At 44.3% G+C, this 23,850-nt stretch overlaps 3 protein-coding genes across 5 annotated transcripts in view; 1 reads left to right on the top strand and 2 right to left on the bottom strand.

Moving 5' to 3' along the window:
• Positions 1-10,884, bottom strand: part of GPBP1L1 (GC-rich promoter binding protein 1 like 1) — a 35,533-nt gene extending 24,649 nt beyond the window's left edge. The window contains exon 1 of one of the 2 annotated variants that reach the window (XM_069788853.1): positions 10,747-10,884. The gene's annotated coding sequence lies outside the window, so the exon portion shown is untranslated. Of the gene's footprint in view, positions 1-7,756; positions 7,850-10,746 lie in introns of those variants that run through there. The other variant, XM_069788854.1, reaches the window with a different exon arrangement.
• A 364-nt stretch (positions 10,885-11,248) lies between these two features.
• On the top strand, positions 11,249-14,051 carry TMEM69 (transmembrane protein 69). 2 transcript variants are annotated; one of them, XM_069788855.1, is made up of 3 exons: positions 11,249-11,597; positions 12,307-12,369; positions 12,997-14,051. In XM_069788855.1, the coding sequence occupies exons 2-3, from the start codon at positions 12,325-12,327 to the stop codon at positions 13,726-13,728; spliced, it is 777 nt and encodes a 258-aa protein (XP_069644956.1). In that variant the 5' UTR covers positions 11,249-11,597; positions 12,307-12,324; the 3' UTR covers positions 13,729-14,051. The 2 variants fall into 2 exon arrangements, with proteins under 2 accessions (XP_069644956.1, XP_069644957.1); XM_069788856.1 differs by lacking the exon at positions 11,249-11,597 and adding an exon at positions 11,604-11,877.
• Positions 14,052-15,899: 1,848 nt separating this feature from the next.
• On the bottom strand, positions 15,900-23,263 carry IPP (intracisternal A particle-promoted polypeptide). The gene is made up of 8 exons (XM_069788852.1): positions 22,900-23,263; positions 22,353-22,784; positions 21,877-22,032; positions 20,953-21,120; positions 20,016-20,153; positions 19,603-19,725; positions 18,699-18,919; positions 15,900-17,755 (listed from the first exon to the last, which is right to left on the bottom strand). Exons 1-8 carry the CDS (start codon positions 23,186-23,188, stop codon positions 17,531-17,533), a joined length of 1,752 nt encoding a protein of 583 aa, XP_069644953.1. The 5' UTR covers positions 23,189-23,263; the 3' UTR covers positions 15,900-17,530.
• Positions 23,264-23,850: the final 587 nt, after the last annotated feature.

Raw genomic sequence — 23,850 nt, 5'->3', positions numbered from 1 at the left:
CTTCAACCCTGCTGTCTACCTAGAATCCTATTAACTACAGCCCTTAATTCCATTTCTCCTCTCCTGCAACAGCAAAACACAAAGATGTGGAGCCTCTAGCAGAAAACCAGCATAAAAGTAAACTTTTACCCTTCATTATACATTTATCAATCCAGCTAATAGCAGCTCTAAAAGGTCACAAGGACAACATCTGTCTATCCCTGCCACAATTTCAGTTCACTTCACTGCATTTCTATGTACTACTCTAAATAGAACATGTTTACTTAAAAAGAGTAAAGATTTGTTTTTCTAACTGGCCAAGCCAATTGCTGTTTCAGTAATATTCCTACAGATCAGATGTCAGCTGGGTTGCAAAAGCATTCAGAAAAATTAGTGAACAATTTAATGGATGCATAAGGCAGAACAGAATTTACTTCCCTCATCAGTTTTCTTTCTGTGCAGCTCTTTTAAAGTTATTTAATCAAGCAGATATGCCTAAACATACACAACAGACCTTTCCACTTAGCTACTCTTTAGAGTAAAATGTCATTTAATAGGTGTATGTTAGTTTATGTTGAAGAATTAGTATCATATGCATTCAGTAAAAATATGATCACTTTCTAATAATTTTTGATTCATCCAATGCATTCACAGAAACAGGGAGTCACAGCCTAGAGCCCAATCTAGGAGGAATCAAAAGCATGCTACTGATTTCCTTAAGGATATCAAAAAGCCACACATGAAATTTCATTATCTTGTTTTCCAAAAAAGCAGAACATGGCTTGGTCTTACTATTATTAGGTATATTTTATTGAGTAAGATAATCATATTTGGGTGCACAGCCCTTTTAAAAGAATGTAATTATAAATCTTGCTTCAAACTTGCATGCATTATTAGGCCTTACTATAAAAGAAACAAGTGCAGCACTGCTAGTTCAATAGTTGTCATAACAACTGGTGAGCTACATCTTCTCAAGTTGAGATCGTTTATTTGCAGTTCACCTACATAAAGTATCTACAAAACAAACTTACTTTCATTTTGCTTTCAGTTTCCATTACTACAGTTGTCTAGACACACCTTCAGTCTGTCTACATGACTGAAATACGGCTACCTTTTGAAAGGACAAATGTAGATGTTCCAGAATGGCATGTACAACTGGTAGCGCTCACACACCTGAGGTATGATGGACCAGAATAACTATCATACAGATCTGCCATCATTTCTTGTTTCTTTCCATTATATCCCACAGCTAGACCCCCCCAAACAGTTACTCAAATACAAAGGTCAGTTCTATTAATTAAAAACACTGCAGAAAACATTGTTTAAATTGTATCTGGCTGCTGAAAAAAACCTAGCATCTAAAAATGCAAAGTATCGCTCATATCAGATTTTCTAGAATTATGGAAACATGAGCCTATTAAAGACTAAATGATAGATTAAAATGTTAATCATGTACCAACCCAAAATCTTCTCAGATACAGATATTCAAAGTTCTTGTGAAAACCAGCTATTACTGAAAGAATAACACCTTGTTTTTCAAGTTTAAGGCAAATGAATCTATATTGCAGAATCATCAAAACTGTTTTGTGTTCTAGAAACAACACTGCAAATCTATATATTCCAAGATGAAAACATGCCAGAACCGTGTCCATACAAAAGTTTTTTCCAGAGTAACAGGCTGGGGGTGGGGGAAAATCATAATAACTGTTATGTGTCTGACCATCTTTGCAAACCAGATGACTAACTTAAATGAACAGAAAATAGTTTAAGAAAGGTCCATATGGACACATCTATACCCTAAAACCCTTTTCTCTATTGACATTCCTCCCACTGGCGTCTCGTAGAGTACTGCTTCACAAACAACCTGTCCATTTACCTACTTACTTTCCACTTCTCTAAGGTTACACTAACTGAATCTTACCTCCTTCAAAATTTCTGGAACAAATATATGCACCCACACAACCACATACCTTGGAAAGCCTTAACAGCCTAGTCTTGTGAATCCATACTGAGATCTAGAATGCAGTGGGCAAAGAGATGATTTTTTTCTTTCTTAACAGTGATCAAAGATAGAAGGGCATACAAGAGTAACATAACCAAATCCCAGAGAAAAGTGACTTCTATGACTGGGATGTAGGAAAGATTCTTCATCAGATAAGAAAACACCATCAACAAAAATATCACCTTTAGCAATGCTATTGATTGATTGATGCCTGCCCTTCTAGCCCCAGCTGATCCAAGTTTCTGCCAGTAAGGCTAACACCACATCACTACTGGGTCAACAGTATCAGGTGCATTGAGGAGACCACAGAACCCAAAGCCAGCAAGCTTGCCTCTGGAAGCAAGCTGTATTTAACACAAAAGCCCAAAGCACATTTTGGAAAAGGTGGCATCTGGGGAACCTGTACAGAAGCCTGTGTAAGGTGATAAGGCTCTGAACCTCAGCCAGCAAGCGTGATACATTGCAACTGAATTGTTCCAGTGGGTTTTGATGAGTTTTACTTTGATTTCCAAGATAGGACCATTTTAAACATGTAAAATCTAAAAGGCTCAACTCCTTGTAAGCACAGAATGGGGACAGCACAAACTTTCTAGGTATTATGCCTACCAAGAATTATTCCTGGATGTTTTATACTCTACAGCCACTGGCAATACTGTCAACCCTTATGCCTCTCTCCTGTGCCACTTAAGATTGCACTTCCCTCCAATGTCCCTTTAACAGTCTTTAGTACTGCTTATGTTAAGAGAATTGCAGTATTTACCTGAAGTATTAAAACCTGCCCACTGCTCTGCCCTACTGCAGGGAGTAAGGTTCCAGGGATTGTATACAACTCTGTTAAACAAGTGTTATCTATTGACACTACTGATACAAAACAAAAAACCATATTTTAAATAGTATTAGGCTTTAAATGTGAACAACATTCTGAATTTTCAACCAGCTTTAGCATTTTATTAAATAAGATATTTTAAATCTTGAGAAGACATTCTGCTAATTTTAATCAAATCCAAAGGTCTTTTTAGCTCTTGAAGGGAACCAAAAATCAAACATCTATTTTATAGTGCACTTTGATCTACAGACCTTTTGAAAGTATCTGAAGTCAAGATAAGGCTCTGTTCTGCCCTGAACCTTACAAAGCACAACACCTTGTCATGGCTGCCTTTAAAGGTAACACTATCCTCCCCCAAACCTCATGACAGAGTGAGTGAAATGGCAATGAAGAGCCTATCTATATGGTCTGCCCAAAGCCTTAATGAACAAAGTCACTTCTACTGCTCAGTAGCATACCCCAGGATAATGATGCCCATCATAAGGAAAGAATTGCAAATATGTAATTACTGGCTTTATCCCTACTGCATACTAAATACCTCCTGCCTACCTGTCTTCCAGAGATGTAGACAGAGCCTAAGTAGTGAAGTAGTTCTCCAGTACCTAAAAAAAAAAAAAAAAAAAAAAGGGTGTTTCCCACTAAGGGTATTTGATAACCCAGTATTTTACCAGGGTTACAATCACTACTATAGCACATTTACATTTAAATTTATTCTGTCTGGAGCTGAGAAAAACATATTTCCTTTGGAAAAGAGCATCAAATGCAACCAGACTATTTATCAAATATTTGTGTCAAGGCAAGAGAGACTATAAATCAAGTGCAGGGAAGTACAGATCTGCATTCCAGATGAAGGATAAGACAGTAGAAGGCATGTCACTTGCAATGAGGAAAAAGAATTGAGAGTCAACAAAATAAAAAGGGAAGGACATTTAGAAATAAGAGACCACTCTCCTAAACGATATTACAGTAATTCTTCCCCTTAATACCATTATCCCAGCCCTACAAGACCAGTGCTACAAACTGGGAAGGGCAGTACATTCCAGTTATAGGTACTTCCCACCCAAGACAACAAGCCAAGACTGGGGGACTAATCCTATCCTCTCTGCCCCTCCTTCCACTTGGATTATTTCCAAACCATTTTACCTCAAGAGCAGGAAAATATGAAGAAACTCCACATTTATTTGTCTGTGACTAGGACATGACAAAGACATGTTCACTCAGCACTTTTCAGCATATGTACAACACCTGCATTACAGTTTGTAAAGTTTACATTGTCTGCTGTGTTTTTTCATTCCACTACCTTAAAATTTTCAGCACTTTCTCCAATTAAGAAAGTATTACCAAACATAAGTGCAGAAAAGTCGCTGAAGATAATTCAGTTTAAAACAAGTCCTATACATACAAAATAAATTGCACAAATAATAAATATTCCATTTGTTTGGTCTTGGCTTCAGGAAAAAAAAGTAAAAAGAGAGGAACAAGTGATCCCTAATCCTGTGATCTCATGATATGCTGCAGCTGGCAGATATATCCTCTTTGGTGCTCACAGTGTTTTGCTGGAGCTCTCTATGATCTAGTCTGTGAAACTCAGAGATAAAATAAAGCAAGGAGTTGCGGACAAGTTGTTGTCCAGCTAGTTTGAGCTTCAACTTTAGATCTGGCAGAGAATTACCATGCTGTTATTCTGCAGGTACACTGTGCAGGCCAAGAGTTAAACAATGTCATTCTTCTATCCTAGTGCCCCACAATAAACTAGGGAATACTAGCAAAACAGCTGGGGGGGGGGGGGGCGGGATATATCTTCAGAGGTTGCATAGTTCGTCCCCTTCTGAGATTTAAAAGGCTTTAGCTCTATCCTCTCCCATCAGATGTCTCTGAAAATAAACTAAGCAACGCCCCGCTCCACCAATTTGTACAGTGATCTTCAGGCTGCAGAGCTGCAGGGGTCCAAAAATTAATCCCAAGATGTCTCAAAAAGTATCAGAAAAATATAATATAATCAGCAGACTAGAATTCATTATGCAGCTATTCATACCTCCACTGAAATATTTTTTTGGGAGCTGTAAATCAAAAGAGATTAGCATACCAGCACTCTCCAGCGTATCTCTACAATCTGTTTTGGTTATTCTTATGGCTTGAAAGCCTGTCCCCACACCTAATGCCTAACGTAAATACATTCTGCTTGCAATTTCAACCCCTAACTACTTGTTTTATTCATGATGGATATGGCAAGCTGACTAACCTCTCTTTGCAGATACCTTTTAAGACACCTTTTCTCCAGATCAGTACTTCAGTGTTCCCTCACTGAAAGGCAACCTTAGCAGGTGGCAGGGGTGTGTTTGTTGGTTTTTGTTTGGTTTTTTTCGTTGTTTGGTTTTCTGGGGGGGGGGGGGGGTGGGGGGTGGGGAAGGTGGCGGTGCAGCGCAGAAGTCCCACAGACCACCCTGTACACCACCACTGTTTGGCAGCAGAAAAAGGATGTAATAACACATTCTGGGATCAAATATAGCCATGCTTTTAAACAAACAACCCCCCCCAACCACTCCAATTTTTACTGTTGAAGCTACAAGCTTTTAAGTTCAAAGCACTGATGATGAAAAAACTGATGTGACCCACCCACCAAGCATGACAGCTTGCAGGCAGTGACAGGATGTCAGAGCTGGCTCCCAGTTTTACCTGCAGGTAACTCTTTTAAGCTGCTTTATAGATCACCTGCTGATGTCTGATGAAACACAAGTTGTATAAAACCATTCCAGAGCTAAACAATCCAGTTTTTTTTCCCAATCCTCACTCAGGGGTTCTCTCTTTTACAGACCTTGCTATCTTCTTTACAGATCTTGTTAGCCAGCCATAACTTTCCCAAAGTATGATAGTATCACAAACTGAACACGGTAACTTTTAGTTGAAGACCTACCACTCCTCAGCAGAATGGAAAACCCACTTCATTACCTTATTTTCAGTGCTCTTTTATATGTTGCAGTATGACAAGTGAATTTTCATGACAGTGATGCTGCTGACTCATGATAATTTAGGAACCACTACAAACCCTAGATACTCTCCCACAGAAGTGCTGCCTAGCCAGCTGTTACTTGACTACATAAGGTAATATTCCTAAACACAGTAATTTGAACCCATCTACACCAAAATGGCTGAAATCAATGCTATCGATTTCAGACAATTTCTTATATTTGTCAAGATCACATCATCTGTGCGTTCAGTAGGAATATTATTTCAATGTAGAGAAGTGAAAACACCAAACAGTACGTGACCCAGGACAGACTCCAAGATGTGAACACTCTTCCCTTGAACATACCCAAGTCCTGCCATCTTTTAGATGTTGTGAGAGGAAGCGCTCCTCAACACTTCAGCATTCTGGAACTTTTCCCAGCCCCACAGGCTCTCAGTTTCCTGAGTACTGTAGGATACATTTCATAAGGCCCAGCCAACCTGAAGGCATTAAAGTCATCATTAACCTGTTTCTCTACTTTTAACTAGAATTCAAAGTAGAGGAAAGAGTTTTCCCAAACTAACAGTCAAGATCATAACACAATCAACATTTTCAGGGTGACAGAGTTCCCTTGCTGATTTTTTTAAGATTAGCATCAAAGGTCTTTTCAGACCACTTCATGTGAATCCTGATTAATCCCTTGATGGAGGATGATGCATTGGAATACAATGGCAAAACACTCCTTTCTGCTGAAAGGCTGGAGACCCGTTGTAATCTTTACCACACAGTTACCAACAACTTTGTGAATACCAATAATTTCTGTGCCAGAATAATACCATATACCTTCACAGCAGACTTAGCCCTTTATTTACAAGTTAATTGTTCATCACAAACTGAAGATGACAAAATTCCAAGACAGTGACGATCACTGCCACCTGCTCCATATGTTGCAACTACACTGTGAGGGTCACACAGATACCCAGGAAAGCAGTCCCCACCACACTAAACCTCTATCCCCACTGCCAGTCATTCTTGGTCATACCACTATCCACCCCAACACTTACTATCTACCTGAACCTAAAACAGATGCTGAAAATAAAACTGCTCCAAGGGAAATTAATCTAAATTCATTTCTTCCTGTAGTGGAAAAAGAGGATTCCTAAAGCCAGGCACATGCATTTAGACAACATTATATACACACGCACCCCCCTTTGCTTATTGAGACCCACCAACATCACGTCATGAAGCTATGATGCTCCTTCCAGGGAGGAGGATAAGACTATGAAAACACTGAACTGGAAGTGATCACAAGAATCAAGGAGGAAAAAAAAAAAAAAAAGAAAGAAAAAAGACAGTGGCATTTTTGCTAGAATGACTGTAAATCCTACAACTTCAGTAGCTCCTGGTGAACCCTCTAGTGTACAAACAGTCCATGAGGCACAAGGCCATACACTGCAAAATATTTGTTTCTGAGAATCATTTATTGCAGAAAACCTCAGTTATGTTTGGATGCACTGGTTCAAAGGATTTTTGTTAAGCCAGACCTTGGAAGTGCAACTATTTCAGATTAGCCATTTTATGGAACTGCACGCACCAACGGTTTGCAAAGCCTTTTTACTGTTTAATTACAGAAAGTTCTAAGAAGCATAAGTGCTAAAATTCTTCTGACACTTTTGAAGGCCAGCTAGAGAAGGCAGGAACTGAAATAGTTAAGCATACTTTAATCAAGAAATTCCAGTTTGGAATGATAGAGCCTGATGGTTAATATGTATGATTAATTTAACCAATATGCTTCCCTTCCCACTTACTGTCAGGCTAATGGCCTTGACCAACCTAGAATTTTTAGGTCAGCACAGTGTTTGTGTGTGCATGTATGGGGCAGTGGATTCTTAGCCACTATCAATCTCTACCTAAATCCACTCCCAAAAATGTAAATTTATATTCTGACCATACAGTAACTCATTAAAATTTGGCACATTTTCACAGGAACATATTAACGTACAGAACACAAGTTAAACAACATCCTGGCATTCATGAAGTATTCTAAGCAGGACCATGTTTCTGCCAACTTCACTGCTTTTCATCAAATCTGACAAGAGAACATACACTTCAATTACTCTTACTGAAACAAAAGCCACATACGATTTAGTTGGTATCCTGGTCACTACGTAAGTGACAGTAAAACATCTACTTACATTGCTGTGTTAGCAAAACAAAATCTAAACCACTCCTGCCTCTACAAATAAATTAACATGCAACTTAAAAATCCCAAACAAACTTCCCGGTATACACACTACCTCGCCAACTGCAAAATTCATTAACTATGACCTTTCCCTGTATAAGTTATAGCAACAGTCATCCCATGGTCCTGTTTTTACAAAGCCATAAGAAAAAGCTGTATCCATGAAAGAGCAGCCAGCGCTTTACTGAAGAGAGGTGCTTTATGTTTTAGCTCTACTGAATATAGTCAGCCCTTTTCCAATCTGTTCATACAGACAAATGAATAAAGCACGCCCTGAAGTACACTTCGCAACTAAATCAATTCAGCAGCTACACAACTAACTTCAAACATCTTGAAACACTGAAATTAAATTCAAAAAGCAACTTTAACTCTTGAGCCAATAGTTTTTATTCACTTACTAAAGACAAGAACTACATTATCTGACACCCCACACTCCAGAAGAAATTCACAGATCCAGCCACAGTATTTTGATGCATTAAAAAAAAAGTATCCTACAGTTCTTAAAATGTTTTTTAAATTTCATGAAAATTATAGTGAAGATTATTTTTCTGTAGTGACTTAATTTTCTAATTTAAAACAGGAATTTCAAGAGGCAGTAGCACCACCTACAAAGTAGTCACATCTGTGAGACACAGTGACCATACCCTGCAAAATGTTCTGAGTATTTTCCTAACAATTCAGAAAGTGTGCACTTCCACTTGATTTGTTATATATCACATCTGCATTCTGCTTCTCTTATTTCTGAGGCATCCGCAGAAAAAACAGGACTTAGGTTTTTTTTTTAAATGCCATCTGTTCCCTGCACATTTTCACTTTAAGTCCTAGTATGATATCTGCAATGGAAACTTCTGTGTCATGTAGGATTAAGACTACAAACCAGATGAATATAAAATGCAGAGGCAGCACCTCCCTACAAATAGCTGTAAAAAAAAACAAAAACGGGGGGGGGGGGGGGGGGAGAAAAAAAAAAAGAGGGAAGTATCACCTGAAGCTTTTCTATTCTAAATACAAAACTTCAGGAAGTTCTTCTTCAGGTACTTTTCTCTAGAAATGGTCAGAGAATGTGAGAGGAAAAACTGCTCTTCTTAAACCTGGTGATTTTATTTCTTCCTACCACTGCTCTACACCTGTTTCCTTCCTGAGTCAGGGACTGGAAGTCTGAAACAGCAGTCTCCAAATGGATGAGCATGGGGAAACCTTTCACTGAAATACCAGCCATATTCATTCATGAAGTAACATTTGCATTAGCTTTTTTCATAACCACCTAACATTTTCACAGAAGCAATGTCACCTCTCCAGTAAATTCAGCTTTGTTGGCTCTTCAATTATCTCAGCTGTTTTCTCATCTCCATACCCCCCCTTTGCTGTCTCCATACTTTGCTCAGTCACTCGCAATGTTTCAGAGTATTATCAACATTACTAACGCTTGTGTCACTCAAACCTCGGGGGCGGGGAAAGGAAGGCTGACTTACCTGGTCACGTTAATATAAAAAGGCTTTTAAGCAGCGCTCTTAAACGATTCTACCATTACGTACAAGGATTTAAATAGCGACTGTTCCCCCAAAGCCGTTTTAAAAACTCGTAACTTGTGCAGACACCCACTAACCGCTCTAAAATCGTTCCAAAACAGCTCATTACTAAACTTAATTGAATTCAAGGTCTTAAACGCATCTTCGAAATGCTAGGTGCGAACACGGCTCTTCTGATCAAGCCCAGCCTCGGCCTTTTAAGTTACACCACGTAAGAGCTTAGGCCAAGAAGGCACAGAGCACACCGGACACAGGGAAATAACTTTCACGACGGAAAAAGCCACCTCACGCTCACGCCAGACGCTGTTTTTCCTGTGAACAGATAACGAGCGGCACCTGACGAGTTTCCCAGCCCCCGTTTGCCCCGGCCCCGCTCAGGTCGGCCGAGAGGGGCTGGCAGCGGGCTGGGGACGCTCGGGCTCGGCTGCCCGCAGCACACGTGTCACTGCTCGGCGCCGACCGCCCCCTCCCGCCGGGGGCTGCCGGAAAGAGCGGCCGTAAATCCCGCAGCGGCGAAGGGAAACGGCCCGAGCCAGCACGGCTCACCCAGTTTCGTTTCCAGCTCGCGATCAAAACAGACGGCAGCGGAGTCGCCCCTGCCGCGGGCGCTCCGCCCGCCCCGCCGCCGCGCAGGAAACCCCGCACCCGGCCCGGCCTCCCCGGGGACTTCACCCCGCCGCCCCGGCGGAACGCGGCGTTCCGGCCTGTCCTCCCCCCCCACCGCCCCCGCCCGGCCAGCTTGATGACAGGACAAGGCTAAACTCCGGGCGAGGGCCAGGACGGCCGCGGCAGCGCCAAGCGCTGGGAACTTTCCGGCTAAGCAGGAAACAATAAACGAGGAGCCTCGGCCCCAACCGCCCTCCCCCGGCACGGCCCGGCCCGGCCCCGCAGGGAGCCCCTCGCTGCCGCCCTCGGGAGCGGGCTCCTCGCGGGCCCGCCGCGGCTGGGGGAGGGGGGTGCGCGCTCGGCGGGGCCGAGGGCGGAGGGAGCCCCCCCCCCCACGCACACCCCCGGCGCCCGCACTGCCCCCCCCCCCCCGCCGCCGCCGCCGCCAGCGGGGTCCCGGCCTGGCGGGAGGCCGATCCCGGGCCGCCCCGAGGCCGCAGCGCCGGCGGGGGGGGGGTGGGGTGCGGCGGGCCGGGTCCCGGGGCGGCGGACGACGGGGCCGCGCGGGGAAGCGCGGCGGGGCGCCGGGAGGAGGGGTGTGGGAGCCGCACTCACCGGCCAGGCCCCTCTCGCTGCCTCCTGCGGCCCCAGAACCATAACAAAGCTCTGCCCAAAATGGCTGCCCGGCCCTGCCCGGCCGGGGGCCGGAGGGGGCGGGGCCTGCGAGAGCGCGGGGCGGGGCCGAAGAGGCGGAAGGGACACGCCCCCCCGCCCGGCTCCCCCGGCGGCCACGCGGAGCGCTCCCCCACCCCCGCCCGGGACCCGGGCGAGGGGCGCGCGCGCGCGCGCGCCCCCCGCCCCACCAATCAGAGCGGTAGCACGCACCGCCCTCGTCGCCCGTCGGGAGCTACCGGAGACTACGCGTCCCAGAAGGCCGTGCGCCCTACCGCCGCCGCCGGTCGGCCGGGCGCGGCGCCGCGGGGCACGCTGGGATTTGTAGTCCGCCCCCAGCCCGCCGCTCCTCTCCGGGTGACCGAGGCTTGCCCGCTGCCGAGACCCCGGAACTTGGAAAGAAGGAGCGACAACCCCCCCCCCCCCCCCCCCCGCCCCGCCGCGGATAGCGGAGGCCCTTGTCGCCCCTCTGGCAGCCCGACCGCAGCCCTCAGGCTGGGAGCGAGCGAGGCTACAGCGGCGGGAGGGGAAGGAGCACGCCTTTTCGGCTCTGCCGTCCCCGGTCTCGAGCACGCCGGGGACCGGGACCCCCGGCTCCGGTGGGCGCCACGCGACACCCGGGCGCTTCCCGGGCCCGGCGGAACAAAAGACGGCGGCGGCTGTTCCCGCCCGGAGTGGCACCGCTGAGCGCCGGGCCCCGCCCGAACGCTTCCCGGGGCACCGGAAGCCGCCTCAGCGAGGAGGCTCGGGGCCGCGCCAGCTGGGGAGGCTGCGGGCCGGAGCGGCAGGAGCCGGTGGGTACCGCCGCGGTCGGGGCCTAGCGGCGGGCACAGCCCGCCCCCGGCCGGCTGCAGCGCCCCGCGCGTTCCCCGCTCGGCAGCGCGGCCCCTCCGTGCCTTTCGGGGTGGCCGCCTCGGCCCCGTGGCACTCGCATCCCCTCCGGACGTACGGCTTCTCCTCTCCCCTTTCCCTCCGGGCCGGGGCTTTGGGCGCTCGGAGCCGCCCCCCTTCCCCGGAGCAGCAGGACCGTGAACCGGGGAGTCCAGTCCACCGGCCAGCAGCTTGCCTTTGCCGGTTAGTTTTGTCCCCCCGGCAGGCTGCTTACCGGCAGCTTGGGGTGCGGTGAGGTTTCTGCTCCTTTATGGTTAAAGGTTGTTATTGCTGCACGTGAGGAACTGCTCGTTTATCAGCTGCGTGCAGCCATTTATCCCGCGAAAAGGAGATGGGAAGGGAAGCCAGCACCTGATACTTAGTTCTTTAACTTAGGAATTGCTCCCGTAACACTCATTGCAACTTTAGAACTTCAGTTCATAGAGCTACCTGAAACAAAATATCCTGTGGTGGGTAAATAAGGATCGAGTACATGTAATATTTACCTTTAAGTATACACCTGTAGGAGTCCCACATCTGATAAACAAGTCTAGACTGTGACTTAGCTTTGGACATAAGACAAACTCGGCAATTCATCAGTTTCAGACCTTCTCCTGAATTTTTCTGTTTTAGGGCCTTGATAAAACAAAGATGTTTCCTCACATACAACGATGCTGCTTCCACACACCTTTCAAAGTAAGTTTCTGAAGCCTTTTTTGCTGTCTGTTTTTCTTTAAGTAACAAAAGATGTGAGTGGAGCATTGGAAAAAAAGTGACTTACAAGTTGGAGCAGCCACATGTTTATCACTCAGCTTTTCTGAGAAAATTCCTAGGTTCTACAATAGCTTTTAGCCAAAGCTAAGATATTTCTTTTATAAAATCAAATTTTATTGTTTAAAGGTCTTTTTTCCTCTCTCTTTTTGGTAGAGTAGTGAGGGGATAGTAGCTGGTTTCAGGGGTGACCTTGTCCTACTTCTGTAATCATTTTATATTCTGCTCTGAAAAGGACTTCTCTATCTTAACTTAAAAATGCCTTAAGAGTGCACTTGTGGGTGGAAGGATAGGTGGATATACAAACCTTTTGTAGCGAGTAAGGTTTGCTTACTCACTTGAAGAGCCTAGTTGCTCTTCATCAGCTAGCTTGTGAAAGCTGTATCAGGTTAATGAGTTAAGTTAAAAACACCTGCAAATCGAGAGGAGGGGCAGCTGTGATGTGACCTGACTTGGAAAACTACTTGGTACAATATTTCATAGGTAGTTTAGGTAACTGTAGATCTGTAAACCTACATTGTAAGGTGTTCAGAACAAGTTTTATACTTGCAGCTCCAGAAGTTAACCGTACCCAGACTACTACTATATGGAAAGAATAAGACAACTTGGTCTTCTCTCAGCCTCCAGCTGCAGAGAAATGTGTGTCCTCTCTCAAGATCTCCAAGCCTCAACCCAGCATCAGTATATGCGACTAAGCTCCAGGCTTTTCATACCTCTTCCCCCTTCTTCAAGAAGAAAACCCCCAAAGAATCTGAGACCAAAGAATTGGGCATCTTGCAACGAAGTATGAAATCACTGAAGGATTCTCCCAAGCCAGCCCTCTACTTGAGCCTTGCAGGGCTAATTCCATTTGTTTCTGTTCCGCTGTTAATGGCCATCCAAGGGACCTACTACCCAGAGCTGGCGTTTGCTCAGATTACGTATGGTGCCGTAACAGTCTCTTTCCTAGGAGGGAAGAGGTGGGGGTTTGCTCTCCCAGAAAACAGCCCAGCCAAGCCAGACTGGCTGAACCTGGCTAACAGTACAGTTCCTCCTCTACTTGCCTGGCAAGCCTTACTTTTTAAAGATACCACACCTGGTGCAATAATGCTAGTAATGGCCTTGGGCATAGCACTACATTATGACCTTTCCCTTCTTCCTACTTATCCTGGGTGGTTTAAAGTACTGAGGGTAGTGGGAACAGTGGTGATGGTATTATCACTGTTAGCTACTGCAGCATTGAAGACTATTTCAGAGGAGCAGCAAAGTAACAGAAGAAATAAATGGCAGAACACAAAACAATAAATCAATAGGAAAAAGCTATTTATCTGCCAATAAGGTATTTGTATTGAGTTTCAGGGGAAGTAAAGACTTATTTATGCTTAGAAGTTGTAGGATGGCAGGGATCAAGAAGCTTATTCTCAAAGCGAACAACTTCGCTAGTTTAGGAGGGAAGGATTGTAAATAGCAGTGACTTCCAAGGCAGGCATGAGTCTGTCCTTATCTGTAGAACAAAGCATCACTCTTGAAGGAGGTGTTACTGTCATATGAATTTAAAATGGAGATTCTAATGAGATGCGTATGAACTGCTCTATGCTGAATTATTAAAGTATCTGGTTTAACTATAACGTGTGATAATGTTCTGTAGTGGGGAGAACAACTGTGCAGTCACGAACAGTAACAAGGTGAAAGCAGTTCTTCTAGTTTAGCATTGAAAGAAGCAGCAGAGAATTATGCAAAAGTACATACGTGTTCAATTCCTACGTTGTGGAACAAAACTCTTCTCTGTCTTACTTCAGCTGAGGTCCTGAAATGCTATGTGATGAAGTGCTAGTTGGGTAAGAAAGGATAGGCAAGGTTTGTTTGCTGTGGCAAGCCAAGGTCAGCACTCACCTAAAATATGTCAGCCAGCTGCTGTGATGGAGTGGGGAGAGCTAGAAGGGGAAGCTTTGCATCTTTGACAAGGCCCCACAAGAGACAGAAGGTTAACTTCCTACTCAGGCTTACTTAAATGAAAAAGGATACCTGGGCCATCTGTTCCTAGGTTTTGTTTGGACTTAGGGCTGCCTAGCCAAGGAAGCTGCATGCAACATAGCCATAAAGATCTGTCATACTCCTAAATTAAAGTACTATTAACTGATGATATGACACAAGGACTCAATTGCTGGGACTAAGGGATCGGATAATGAGATTGAAAGTAGTTTGTCTTTTCTTCCTCCTCAAAATTCATTTTATTTGAGCACCTGGAGCAGGTCCAAATGGATTTGTAGCCTGCAAACCATTCACAATAGGCCTGTCATTGAAAATACTGCAGAAGCCTATGCTCTTTGTACTTAAGTCTTCCTAACATATAATTTAGGGGAAGAATATACAACCTAAGTCACATGGTTTTTCTTTTCTGGCCTCAACTACCTCAAGAAACCTATGAAATTGTATGTGGGCATATTTACTGTAGGCTTTTTACCTTAAGTATTCTTTAAGTACAGTATAAGATGCAAGAAGAAAGCTGAAAAGTGACATCCACACACAGTCTTGGGACCAATTTAGATAATCCTGGTAGTTCTCTTAAAGCACTATTCTTCACTGTTGTTCTATACAGAATAACAAATTTTAAGTGACAGCGTGTGCTTTATCTGTTCATTCTGCAAAGAACAGACATTTAAGAAGCCTGTCTATCCTGGAGTCATCTTACATGGTATTGCTGAAACAGCAGCTATGTACATGGGCCTGTAACTTTTGTAACCTGTTAACCTTTACACATTAACAGCTTCATGCCTCTGAAACAGCAATATATTTCAGTGCTCTCTGAATATAAATGAAGTAAAATTGAGTTTGTGAATGAAAACAGTTCTTTTATTCTTTCTTACTTAGACATGGTGTTTTTTAAGGTGGGTCCAGAGAAGAGTACTGCCTTACCCCGAGTCAAGCCAAAGAGGTGCTGAGTATCAGAGACCATAATCAACTGACTTCAAAGTTTCATTCAAACATGATAGAATCAGCTACAAAAACTGGAGAAGGTAACTTCATATAACAGCAGACTCCCTCAAGCTCCACTAAACCAGAAAGTTTATGTGTAGGGATCAGAAGTGAATGTGTAGTTCCCAAACTAATAAAATAGAGCTAATGTAATGTTTCTCAAATGGTTCACAAGGGATCCTGCAATGTAAAGAAGAAAGCCTAAGAAATACCTATCATTTGATCCCTGAGAGGGCTGCACAGAGCTGGCAAGGCAGCCAGACTTCCAAGAAGTCTGAGTGATTTTACACTGAGAAGAGAAATGCATGACTATTTTACCAGAGAAATGTGTTACTCGCACCTTTCAAATAGTCAACACTTATAACCAATCTTCTCCTAGTGTCCTACTGGGAAATTGGATTTCCAGTTTAAAAAAAAAAAAAAGATGACCTGTTATATGAAAGTGGCAGTAATACAACTCATTGTGATAGGAAAGCACCCTATTCAAGAGCATTCCACAGTCAGTTCTGAAAATGCATTTTATTATGAAAAACTGTTTAAAACAAGCTTAAACTTGGGGGGAGAAAAAAAAAAGACAGAATAAACATTAGTTCACACACATAAGAAATCCTTTTGAAGTAAAAGCACACACAAGATCATAGAACAATCAGAGAAACACATGCTCCATCATCTAGCATGTTTTAGCCTGGCAATCTCCCAACACTATGTTAGAATGTAAGACCAAGATTCTTAAGGTACCTGCAACACTCACCTTGGACAATTTTATTCATGTATTAATTTGTTAATTTTACACAGGGGATATTGACCTAGACAGCATGAATGCTCCTTTATCTACACAGTGCAGGCTTCCTGTTTTGTGACATTCCAGTTCTGGTTTTGTGTTCTAGAATAACACTGTCTATCAAAGTTCAAGTGGCCTTATTTCAGACTCCATCCAAATCATCCACAGCTGTGCAGAAAATGCAATCATACTGTGCAAAAAGTAACTTCAAGTACGTTAATTTAATGAATCTAGAAATAACTCCAAACTCCTAGTAGTATTGTTCTACTAAGTGTATCCAAGCTAAATACAAACTCCTTAAGACAAAACACGCTAATAACCTCACTTTAATGCTGAGTGCAGCAAATTCTATCACAAAACACTCTGTCCACTCAAATTTGGAAGAGGCAGGATATGAGACATAGCAAGGATGAACGTGTGTACCTTGTAGAATAGCATGTATTCTAATGCCAAGTCTCAGCATGTGTCACAGGGTAAAACACATTTAAATAAGGAAAAGTTAAAAAAAAAGGGGGAAAAAGGCTTTCCCTGTATTTTTTTTCATAATAAGAGCAGTCCTAAACAGAACAGCTAATCTAATGAATAGCATTTCCATTTAAAATTCATCAGAGCTTACACAAAAAGAAGCTCTACTGTCATCACTGATGTCACTGAGAAGAAAAGCCTGTGCTGAAGTGGAATGACATTATTAGAACTGTGAGAACAACCTTCCAGAACAGGAAATTCTCAGCCACTCACTATCCAGGTTAGGGAGTGACTAGAAAGTAAATATCCAATTCATATTTAATGCCCATCACATCCAGCAGCAGCAAAGAGGCTCAAATGCATCAAGGTCATAAGTAGAGGTACCAAGTCTTCCCCATCTGTTATCTTCTCTTCCTTGTTTTCCTCCAGAAAAGGACAACTAATGCTAACCAAGTAACCCATCTGCTCTTATCTACAGGTAACTCCTAGCTGTCTATAGTAACCTCCTTCCAGATTGTAAGGCCAGCTAAAGATGCTAGCTTTGGTGCACCTTAGAGAGTTAACAACCTGATTAATGTCTCTAATGTGCTGGAATGATTTCTACAGATTTTTACAGGGCAAACTCGCCATTTATTTCAGTGAGCTTAATCCCGTCATAAGGGGCATTCCTACTCTTAACAGAATACTTCCCAAGACAGATGTTGGATAAGCCAATTTGAAGGGCAAGAGTTTTAATATTCCCTTTTGCTCAGGAAAAACTCTCTGATCTAATTCTCCACTGTCTCCACTGAAGCTCCTGTCTTAGAAGAGGTTTCTGGCCAATGAAACCGGAAATCTGAGGAGACGGATTTACTCATTCCTTGAATGAGTTTTCTTCTTTGGGTTTTACAGCACAGCCACACCTCCTTCGCAGCGGCTGGTGATCATGTTGGCAATTTCAGTCCAACTGTCCATATGAGGGTTATAAACTTCAACAGAGTCAGAGGTTACTGGAGCAGCAAAATCATGACTGGGAGCTCGGCCTCCCGAGGCATAAAGAAATCCATTCACAGCCACAACACAGACACCAGCTCTTGGTATCTTCATTGATGCAACTTCAACCCACTTTTCCTAATGAGAAGGTGAAAGAGCCAACAAGTAGTTTTAGCATAAGCCCAGATTCTGATAAAAGTAACTTTTAAAGCTTAAAGACTGAAACATATACAAAAAACACTATGTATATCTCTCACAGGCTCCGATATGGTATGTGTATGGTATCAAGAGGATTATCAAGACTGTAATGACAGCACTTTCACAAGTGGTTGAAATCACGCTGGTCACTGAAGAACAGATCACATAGTGTCTGTACACAACTACTCTCCCTTTCTTCAGTCACTGCAAGATGCAGTCTGTCTCCAAAATAGAGAATGGTATGCAGTTTTAGGTGGGAAATAAGGAAAACTAGATTCAGTTCCAAAAGCAAAACAGAATGGCACACTGGATTATGCTCTGCTTTTAACAGTAGCTACTGTTCCAAAGAGCATCACAGAAACATAAGCAATAATAGTCAGGAATAATTTCTTATTTTATTCAAAAGCTTAAGTGTTCAAAGTGATTTTTCTAGCCATGCTGAAACACTACTACATTTTGATGCAGAAGAAAGATCCTCAACTTTTGCAACAAAGGGCAACTCTTACTTTTTCAGGGATTTTTTTTCTCTCTTGTCAGATTATTGACCATTCTATTGCAGAGGGGGAATCTATCCCCCCATCTTAACCCTAACCAATCTACAGTAGATCTATGCATCATCAGTATTGGTTAGCTTTCAGTTTCCCAAAAGCATGCATACAATCTTCATAAACACTCCACTAAATCAGATAGCAAGATTCTAGAGACTGGTCAGGACAGAGGAACCCTGAGGTCACTGAAACTTTGTTTCACTTGGTTTACCAGCCAGTAGTGAAAAGCAAATAGAATTTCCAGCTTTTTAAAGAAAGGAAGCAAGCTACCTCTATAGCATCTTACACAAAGTTGACGCAGTCTACATTTATGAAAGAAAGGGACTGTACCATACCTCTTCAAAGGAGTATCTTTCTACAGTAGCAAGTGCATCCTGAGATTCATTCCAGCCTCCCACAGCATAGATACAATCATTGAGAGCAGCTACACCAAGATACGCTCTTCGGGTGCCCATTGGAGCGAGCTCAGACCAACGTTTAGATATTGGGTCGTAGACTTCAACGGAACACAGCTCTACTCCTTCATTGCTGATACCACCAACAACATAAATCAAACCTGTAGAAACATAGTTTTTCTTCTATTAGGTTTCATAATAGAAAGGTTTGAAAGAGAGAAAATGTTTGTCACGATACAAGTTTCAGCCTGACATTAAGATGGTTTAAGAATGCCAGATAAAAGTCCTCCATTTGTCTAGTAGTAGCATACATAAAGCTTTCAAATTAGTAACTTGTGGTTCAAGCACTAGAAACTCTGTTGAAAGCACTAAATAAGCAAGTGCAGGGGAGAAAATTCAGAAGGCTGCAACTGCTGACAAGGCCTGGATCAAATCCTTAATAAGCATGTTCATAGATCAAGTCTTTAGACATGTCTGTCTTAAAATAACCTGTGGCAACTCTTCAGATTGTCACAAAGACACACACAAACCCAAATATGGGAGGTAAATAAAAGCAGTATCAGGAAGGACAACAAACTGTTAAAGACTAGCTGGATAACCACACTGGCAGCCATGTAAAAACTGTTCTCATGAGATAAAAGGCAGAAGACAAGAGAGAATTTTATAGTCTTTGAGTTCTGTAGAATTAAAGATATGGTACTAGAAGGACAAATAAGTGAGGCACAAGCTTGTGCAACTGACAGCACAGTACAAGACAAAGCTAAAAATTCATGACTGAAACATAAAGCTTCACAATCCAATGGCTCGTGGAACTGTTTATGGATACAAACTTAACAATATTCACCTTGCATTTCACAACACCCAAAGCAGTAACGGGGCACAGCCATGCTTCCCACCACATCCCAACTATTTTCTTCAGGATCAAATCTTTCAATTGTGTTGCCAATCTCTGCTCCAACCCAGCCTCCTGCAAATAACGGCAAACAATTTAATGGCATGAAGCTAACCTATGGTGCACTGTTCCAGGACAAATTCCGACACCAGCATGCAATCTACAATGGAAATAAGTTATAACTGAACAATAACTAATCCACAAAGATTTGGTTTACCAATGCTCATGTACACAGCTGTTTTTCAAAACTGAAGTTTGCAAATTTGCAACACCAAGATGTAATATTTAAGATCAAATAAATTTACAAGTTCCATGAATTAACACCTTTAAAATTAACTTCACCTAGGAAAAAACCCGAAACTTACCCAAAGCATAGATAGCGCCATAGCACGTGCACACTCCCAGTCCACAACGGGGATGGTTCATCGAAGCCACAGTGGTCCACTGCTTAGTAACAGGATCATAACATTCAGTACAGTCAAAAATCATTGAGTCCTTCTCACCTGCATAATTAGAGCAAGAACAGAGACAGGGGAAACACAATGTTTTGCACTGCAGATACAGAAGCATTCTTCAACTCCTTCCAGGACAGGCAACATTTGTATACAAGATCTTTCTTTCAGCTAGCCAAATGGCCAAAGTAGCAAAAGCTTCATTTATACCTAGAACTGAATCATCACTAGGAACAGCTTTCATCAACAGTTCCCTGAAACATTACTGAAATCATCAGAGGAGTGAACAACCAGTGCTACACACTTTTTACTCTGCAGCACAACTGATGGGGTTTTCAAGACCAAAGAATGTGTTCTGCGGTGACAAAAACAGTATACATATGCATTTTTTAACGATGGGCTGGTAGAGCTACTCATCACATCCTTGTACAAACACACATAACAAGCCTTTCCAGGTAGGCAGACCACAAGTGGTCTGTCCCGTATTACTGCTTTTTATGCTATGGGCTTCTGCTAGACTACAAGTGAAATGCTATTAGTGGTGGTACACAAAGTCCACAGAATATCCAACATCTCTTAGTGTATCTGCACATGTCCACATGCTTATCTGTAAGTTGCTATACCATGAAGGAAGAGCAACTTAGTAAAAAATGACTAATATAGGAGCCTAAACAGGCATTCACAGAACAGTGATGGTAGAGAACCAAGGAACCTTAATTCAACTCTTATTATATCTAAAAGTTGTACTGTCTACTGTTGGATTCCTCAGAAACACTTGCAGGAAGAAAAATTTACAGAATCTCCATTCATAAGTATCCATGTAACAAAGAAAGCATGTTTCAGCAGTTACCTCCAATGGCATAGACCATTCCTCCCACCACAGCCACACCCAGCCCACTCCGAGCCTGGTGGAGAGAGGACACTGTGGTCCAGTAGTGGCTGAAGGTGTCAAATCGCTCCACGCAGCTGAGGGCTCTGCTGTCACTCCAGCGTCCTCCTTGCAGTCGGGTGTACCCACCTAGAAAGTAAGTGGAAAGATCATGGCTGGGTAAAAGCTTTCTGTTCATACCTATACTCCTGCATCCAAATCATCAAAAAAATTACAGGAACAGCCATTAGCCACTTTTAGTAGGAACTGGACTTTTCCAAGTAGCATTCTTTCTCCAGCACACAAGGAAGAATGGTAACCTTGAAGGTCACATAACTTGTGCCTGAGCTGACCACTTCACCACAACACTACAAATATTACCATTTGTGTTCTTAGTAAAACACAGACCAACCAATAGCCTTTGCTATCTTAAGTCAGTGTTACTTCCCACAGGGTGAAACAAGAGCATTCCCTTCCAATAGAAAGCTGCAGCTTTGCTGAAAACTTGCAATTTCAAGTATCCCATCACATGAACCAAAATATCGTGGACAGAGAAAACTTCAGCCTTCAGAAGAACAAGGAGTGTAGTGAATTTGTATACACCATTCCAGCAGTGAACCACGGGCAAATCCTCTGCTGATTTGCAGCTTTCCACCCAAGGCAAATAATTTCTAAAAGGCAAATCTAGGCTTTGAATGCCATGTCATAATGACAAGAAACGTGAATGCTGCCCCTCTGTGCAATTCTAAGCAGAAAGCAGCTAATGTGGTAACTCAGCCAAATGAAACATTTTTCTGTTTTTATATCTTTTGGTTAAAAAATAAAATCCAGTATCTCCTTCAGTACCGTAATATGAGATGCTACTTCATCATTTGTTTTACAAGGTTCAAACAGCCACGTTCTAACCTACTGCATAAAGGTACTTCCTGGCTTTCCTCCGGGGACGACCTTTAGAAGCCTGCAGAAAACTGCTGACCTTGTTCTCTTTGGGAGATTTACAGACTTCACAATATTCTTTCAACAGAGTTTGCAGGGCCACCCGAAGGCTGAAATCTCGAATACCTTGAGGAAATAAGCAGAATAAAAAAGGCACAGTGAAAAGTTACAGACAATAAGTAACTCAGTTGTAGAAAAGTTACTAGTTTCTCCTGAAATAGCAGACAAATCAAGACTGCCTACTTTTATAAGACTTTTTCAAGAGCACGTTTTTAAAGTAAGCTGCGCTTATTTGTTAAAAAATAGAACTGTTTGCTATAGAGTAAATCTTTTCACTCATCATGCTCTTCATCTAAAAAAATCCATCAAAATCCCGTAACTCTGCACAACACATGGTTTGCTCAAATACAAGCATCTGATATTCTTTCTTTCCTTCTTTCACTTACTTTCTATGTATTTCAATAGCCTTTGTGCTGGTAGCAGAGGGAATCGCACAGGCTCCAGCACTTCTACGACGTATTTCTTTCTTTTCCCCACATCCTTCAAAATCCATTGCATTGCCGCTATGAAAACCTGGTACTCGTCCTCGATGCTGAGGTCCTCGCTTCGCAAGATCTTAATCAGCTGCTCTTTTGTCAGCGCCAGGAACTCCTCCCCGCTCTGCACCTCCAGGAAGTGCGCGTGGATGTAGCTCTCGGTGAACTCCATCAAGTCGTGACAGGCGATCTGCTCGGAGAACTGGAAAAGGCCGATGCAGTTCAGCGGGTCGATCTGCCCCTTCAGGAACTCGCAGCAGAGCTCCACCACCTCGGTGAGCTGCAGCATGTCGGCGGCGACGATCAGCTCCTGAACGTTGTGCTCCCCGATGCTCACCACCCCTGCGGGCAGGCACACGACAGCGGGGCTCCGCTCGAGGCCGCGGCCCTCGGGCAACCGCCACCCCGGCCCGGCCGTCGGGCAACCGTCCCCGCCGCCCCCCGCCTCAGCCGTTACCTGTGTAGATGAAGTCGAGGAGCGTGTGGAAGGTGCCCGCCTCGACGCCCGCGATCCGCACCACATCCCGGCCGGACTCCCTCATGCCACCCGCGAAGAGCGCCGCGAAGTAGGGGCTGCTGGCCGCCAGCACCAGGCGGTGCACGGCGAACGCCTCCGGGCCCACCTCCAGCCGCACGTCGCAGAAGCTCTGCCCGACGCGCAGCCGGTTGATCTGGGCCAGGAGGAGGCGGGCGTGCCGGTCGGAGAAGGAGCTCCCGGCGCCCTTCGCCGCCGCGGCGCACGCCATAGCGCTCCCTGAGGTGGCGGTACCTCGTCCCCTCCCTCCTCCCCCGCCGCGCCGAGGGGCAGCGCTGGCGCATGCGCACCGGCGCCCGCGGCGCCCCGCTCGGCTCGCCCGTGGCGCATGCGCGGGGCGGTGAGGGGTTGGGGGGTGGTGTGAGTGTGTGTGTGGTGTGCGGGCAGTTGGCGGGCCGGCGGGATCCCCCCGCTGAGGCGGGTGTGTCTGGCGACGGCGGGTTTCGTAAAAGAGGGGCTGCTGAGGGGTTCTGTGTGCTGAGCACCCTTCTCCCTCAGTGGGCGTAGGAGGCGGATCTGCCCTGGATGTGGTACGCCTGTCTGATCTTTTGTCTGTGTGCCTGCCTGGTCACTTGGCCCTGTGGAGCCTGTTCACCCCCACAGGCACCTCTGGCCACCGCACCGTGGGCTCGCTGCCTGCTCTGCGAGGAGCTTTCTTGTCTGTGGTTGAAGCTGGTCCTCTGGTAGGTTTGCTCGCTGTGCCTGGTGCTGAGGTAACAGGTGAATGGCAGATATGCCGTCACTGCCTTCACAATCTCTGTCCCTCTGTCATGTTCCCCTCAGGCGTGCTTTATGCAAACTGGATTCCTAGCCACCTTAATCTATGCTTGGGAGAGAGAAACATGGCAGTGTTGGGGAGAAACCACAGCTACC

Source organism: Haliaeetus albicilla, chromosome 8 (genome assembly GCF_947461875.1).
Source record: "Haliaeetus albicilla chromosome 8, bHalAlb1.1, whole genome shotgun sequence".
In the NCBI taxonomy this organism is placed as follows: domain Eukaryota; kingdom Metazoa; phylum Chordata; class Aves; order Accipitriformes; family Accipitridae; genus Haliaeetus; species Haliaeetus albicilla.
The sequence above is the reverse complement of the archived record's forward strand: the minus strand, read 5'-3'. Positions and strand labels throughout refer to the sequence as shown.

Coding starts and splice junctions, on each gene's coding strand:
- TMEM69 (XM_069788855.1), top strand. CDS start 12,325: ATGTTTCCTCACATACAACGATGCTGCTTCCACACACCTTTCAAA. Junction 12,370..12,996: donor GCTTCCACACACCTTTCAAA/GTAAGTTTCTGA, acceptor TTATACTTGCAG/CTCCAGAAGTTAACCGTACC.
- IPP (XM_069788852.1), bottom strand. CDS start 23,188: ATGGCGTGCGCCGCGGCGGCGAAGGGCGCCGGGAGCTCCTTCTCCGAC. Junction 22,033..22,352: donor GCTATTGAAATACATAGAAA/GTAAGTGAAAGA, acceptor TATTTCCTCAAG/GTATTCGAGATTTCAGCCTT. Junction 17,756..18,698: donor AAAGATACTCCTTTGAAGAG/GTATGGTACAGT, acceptor CCTTCTCATTAG/GAAAAGTGGGTTGAAGTTGC.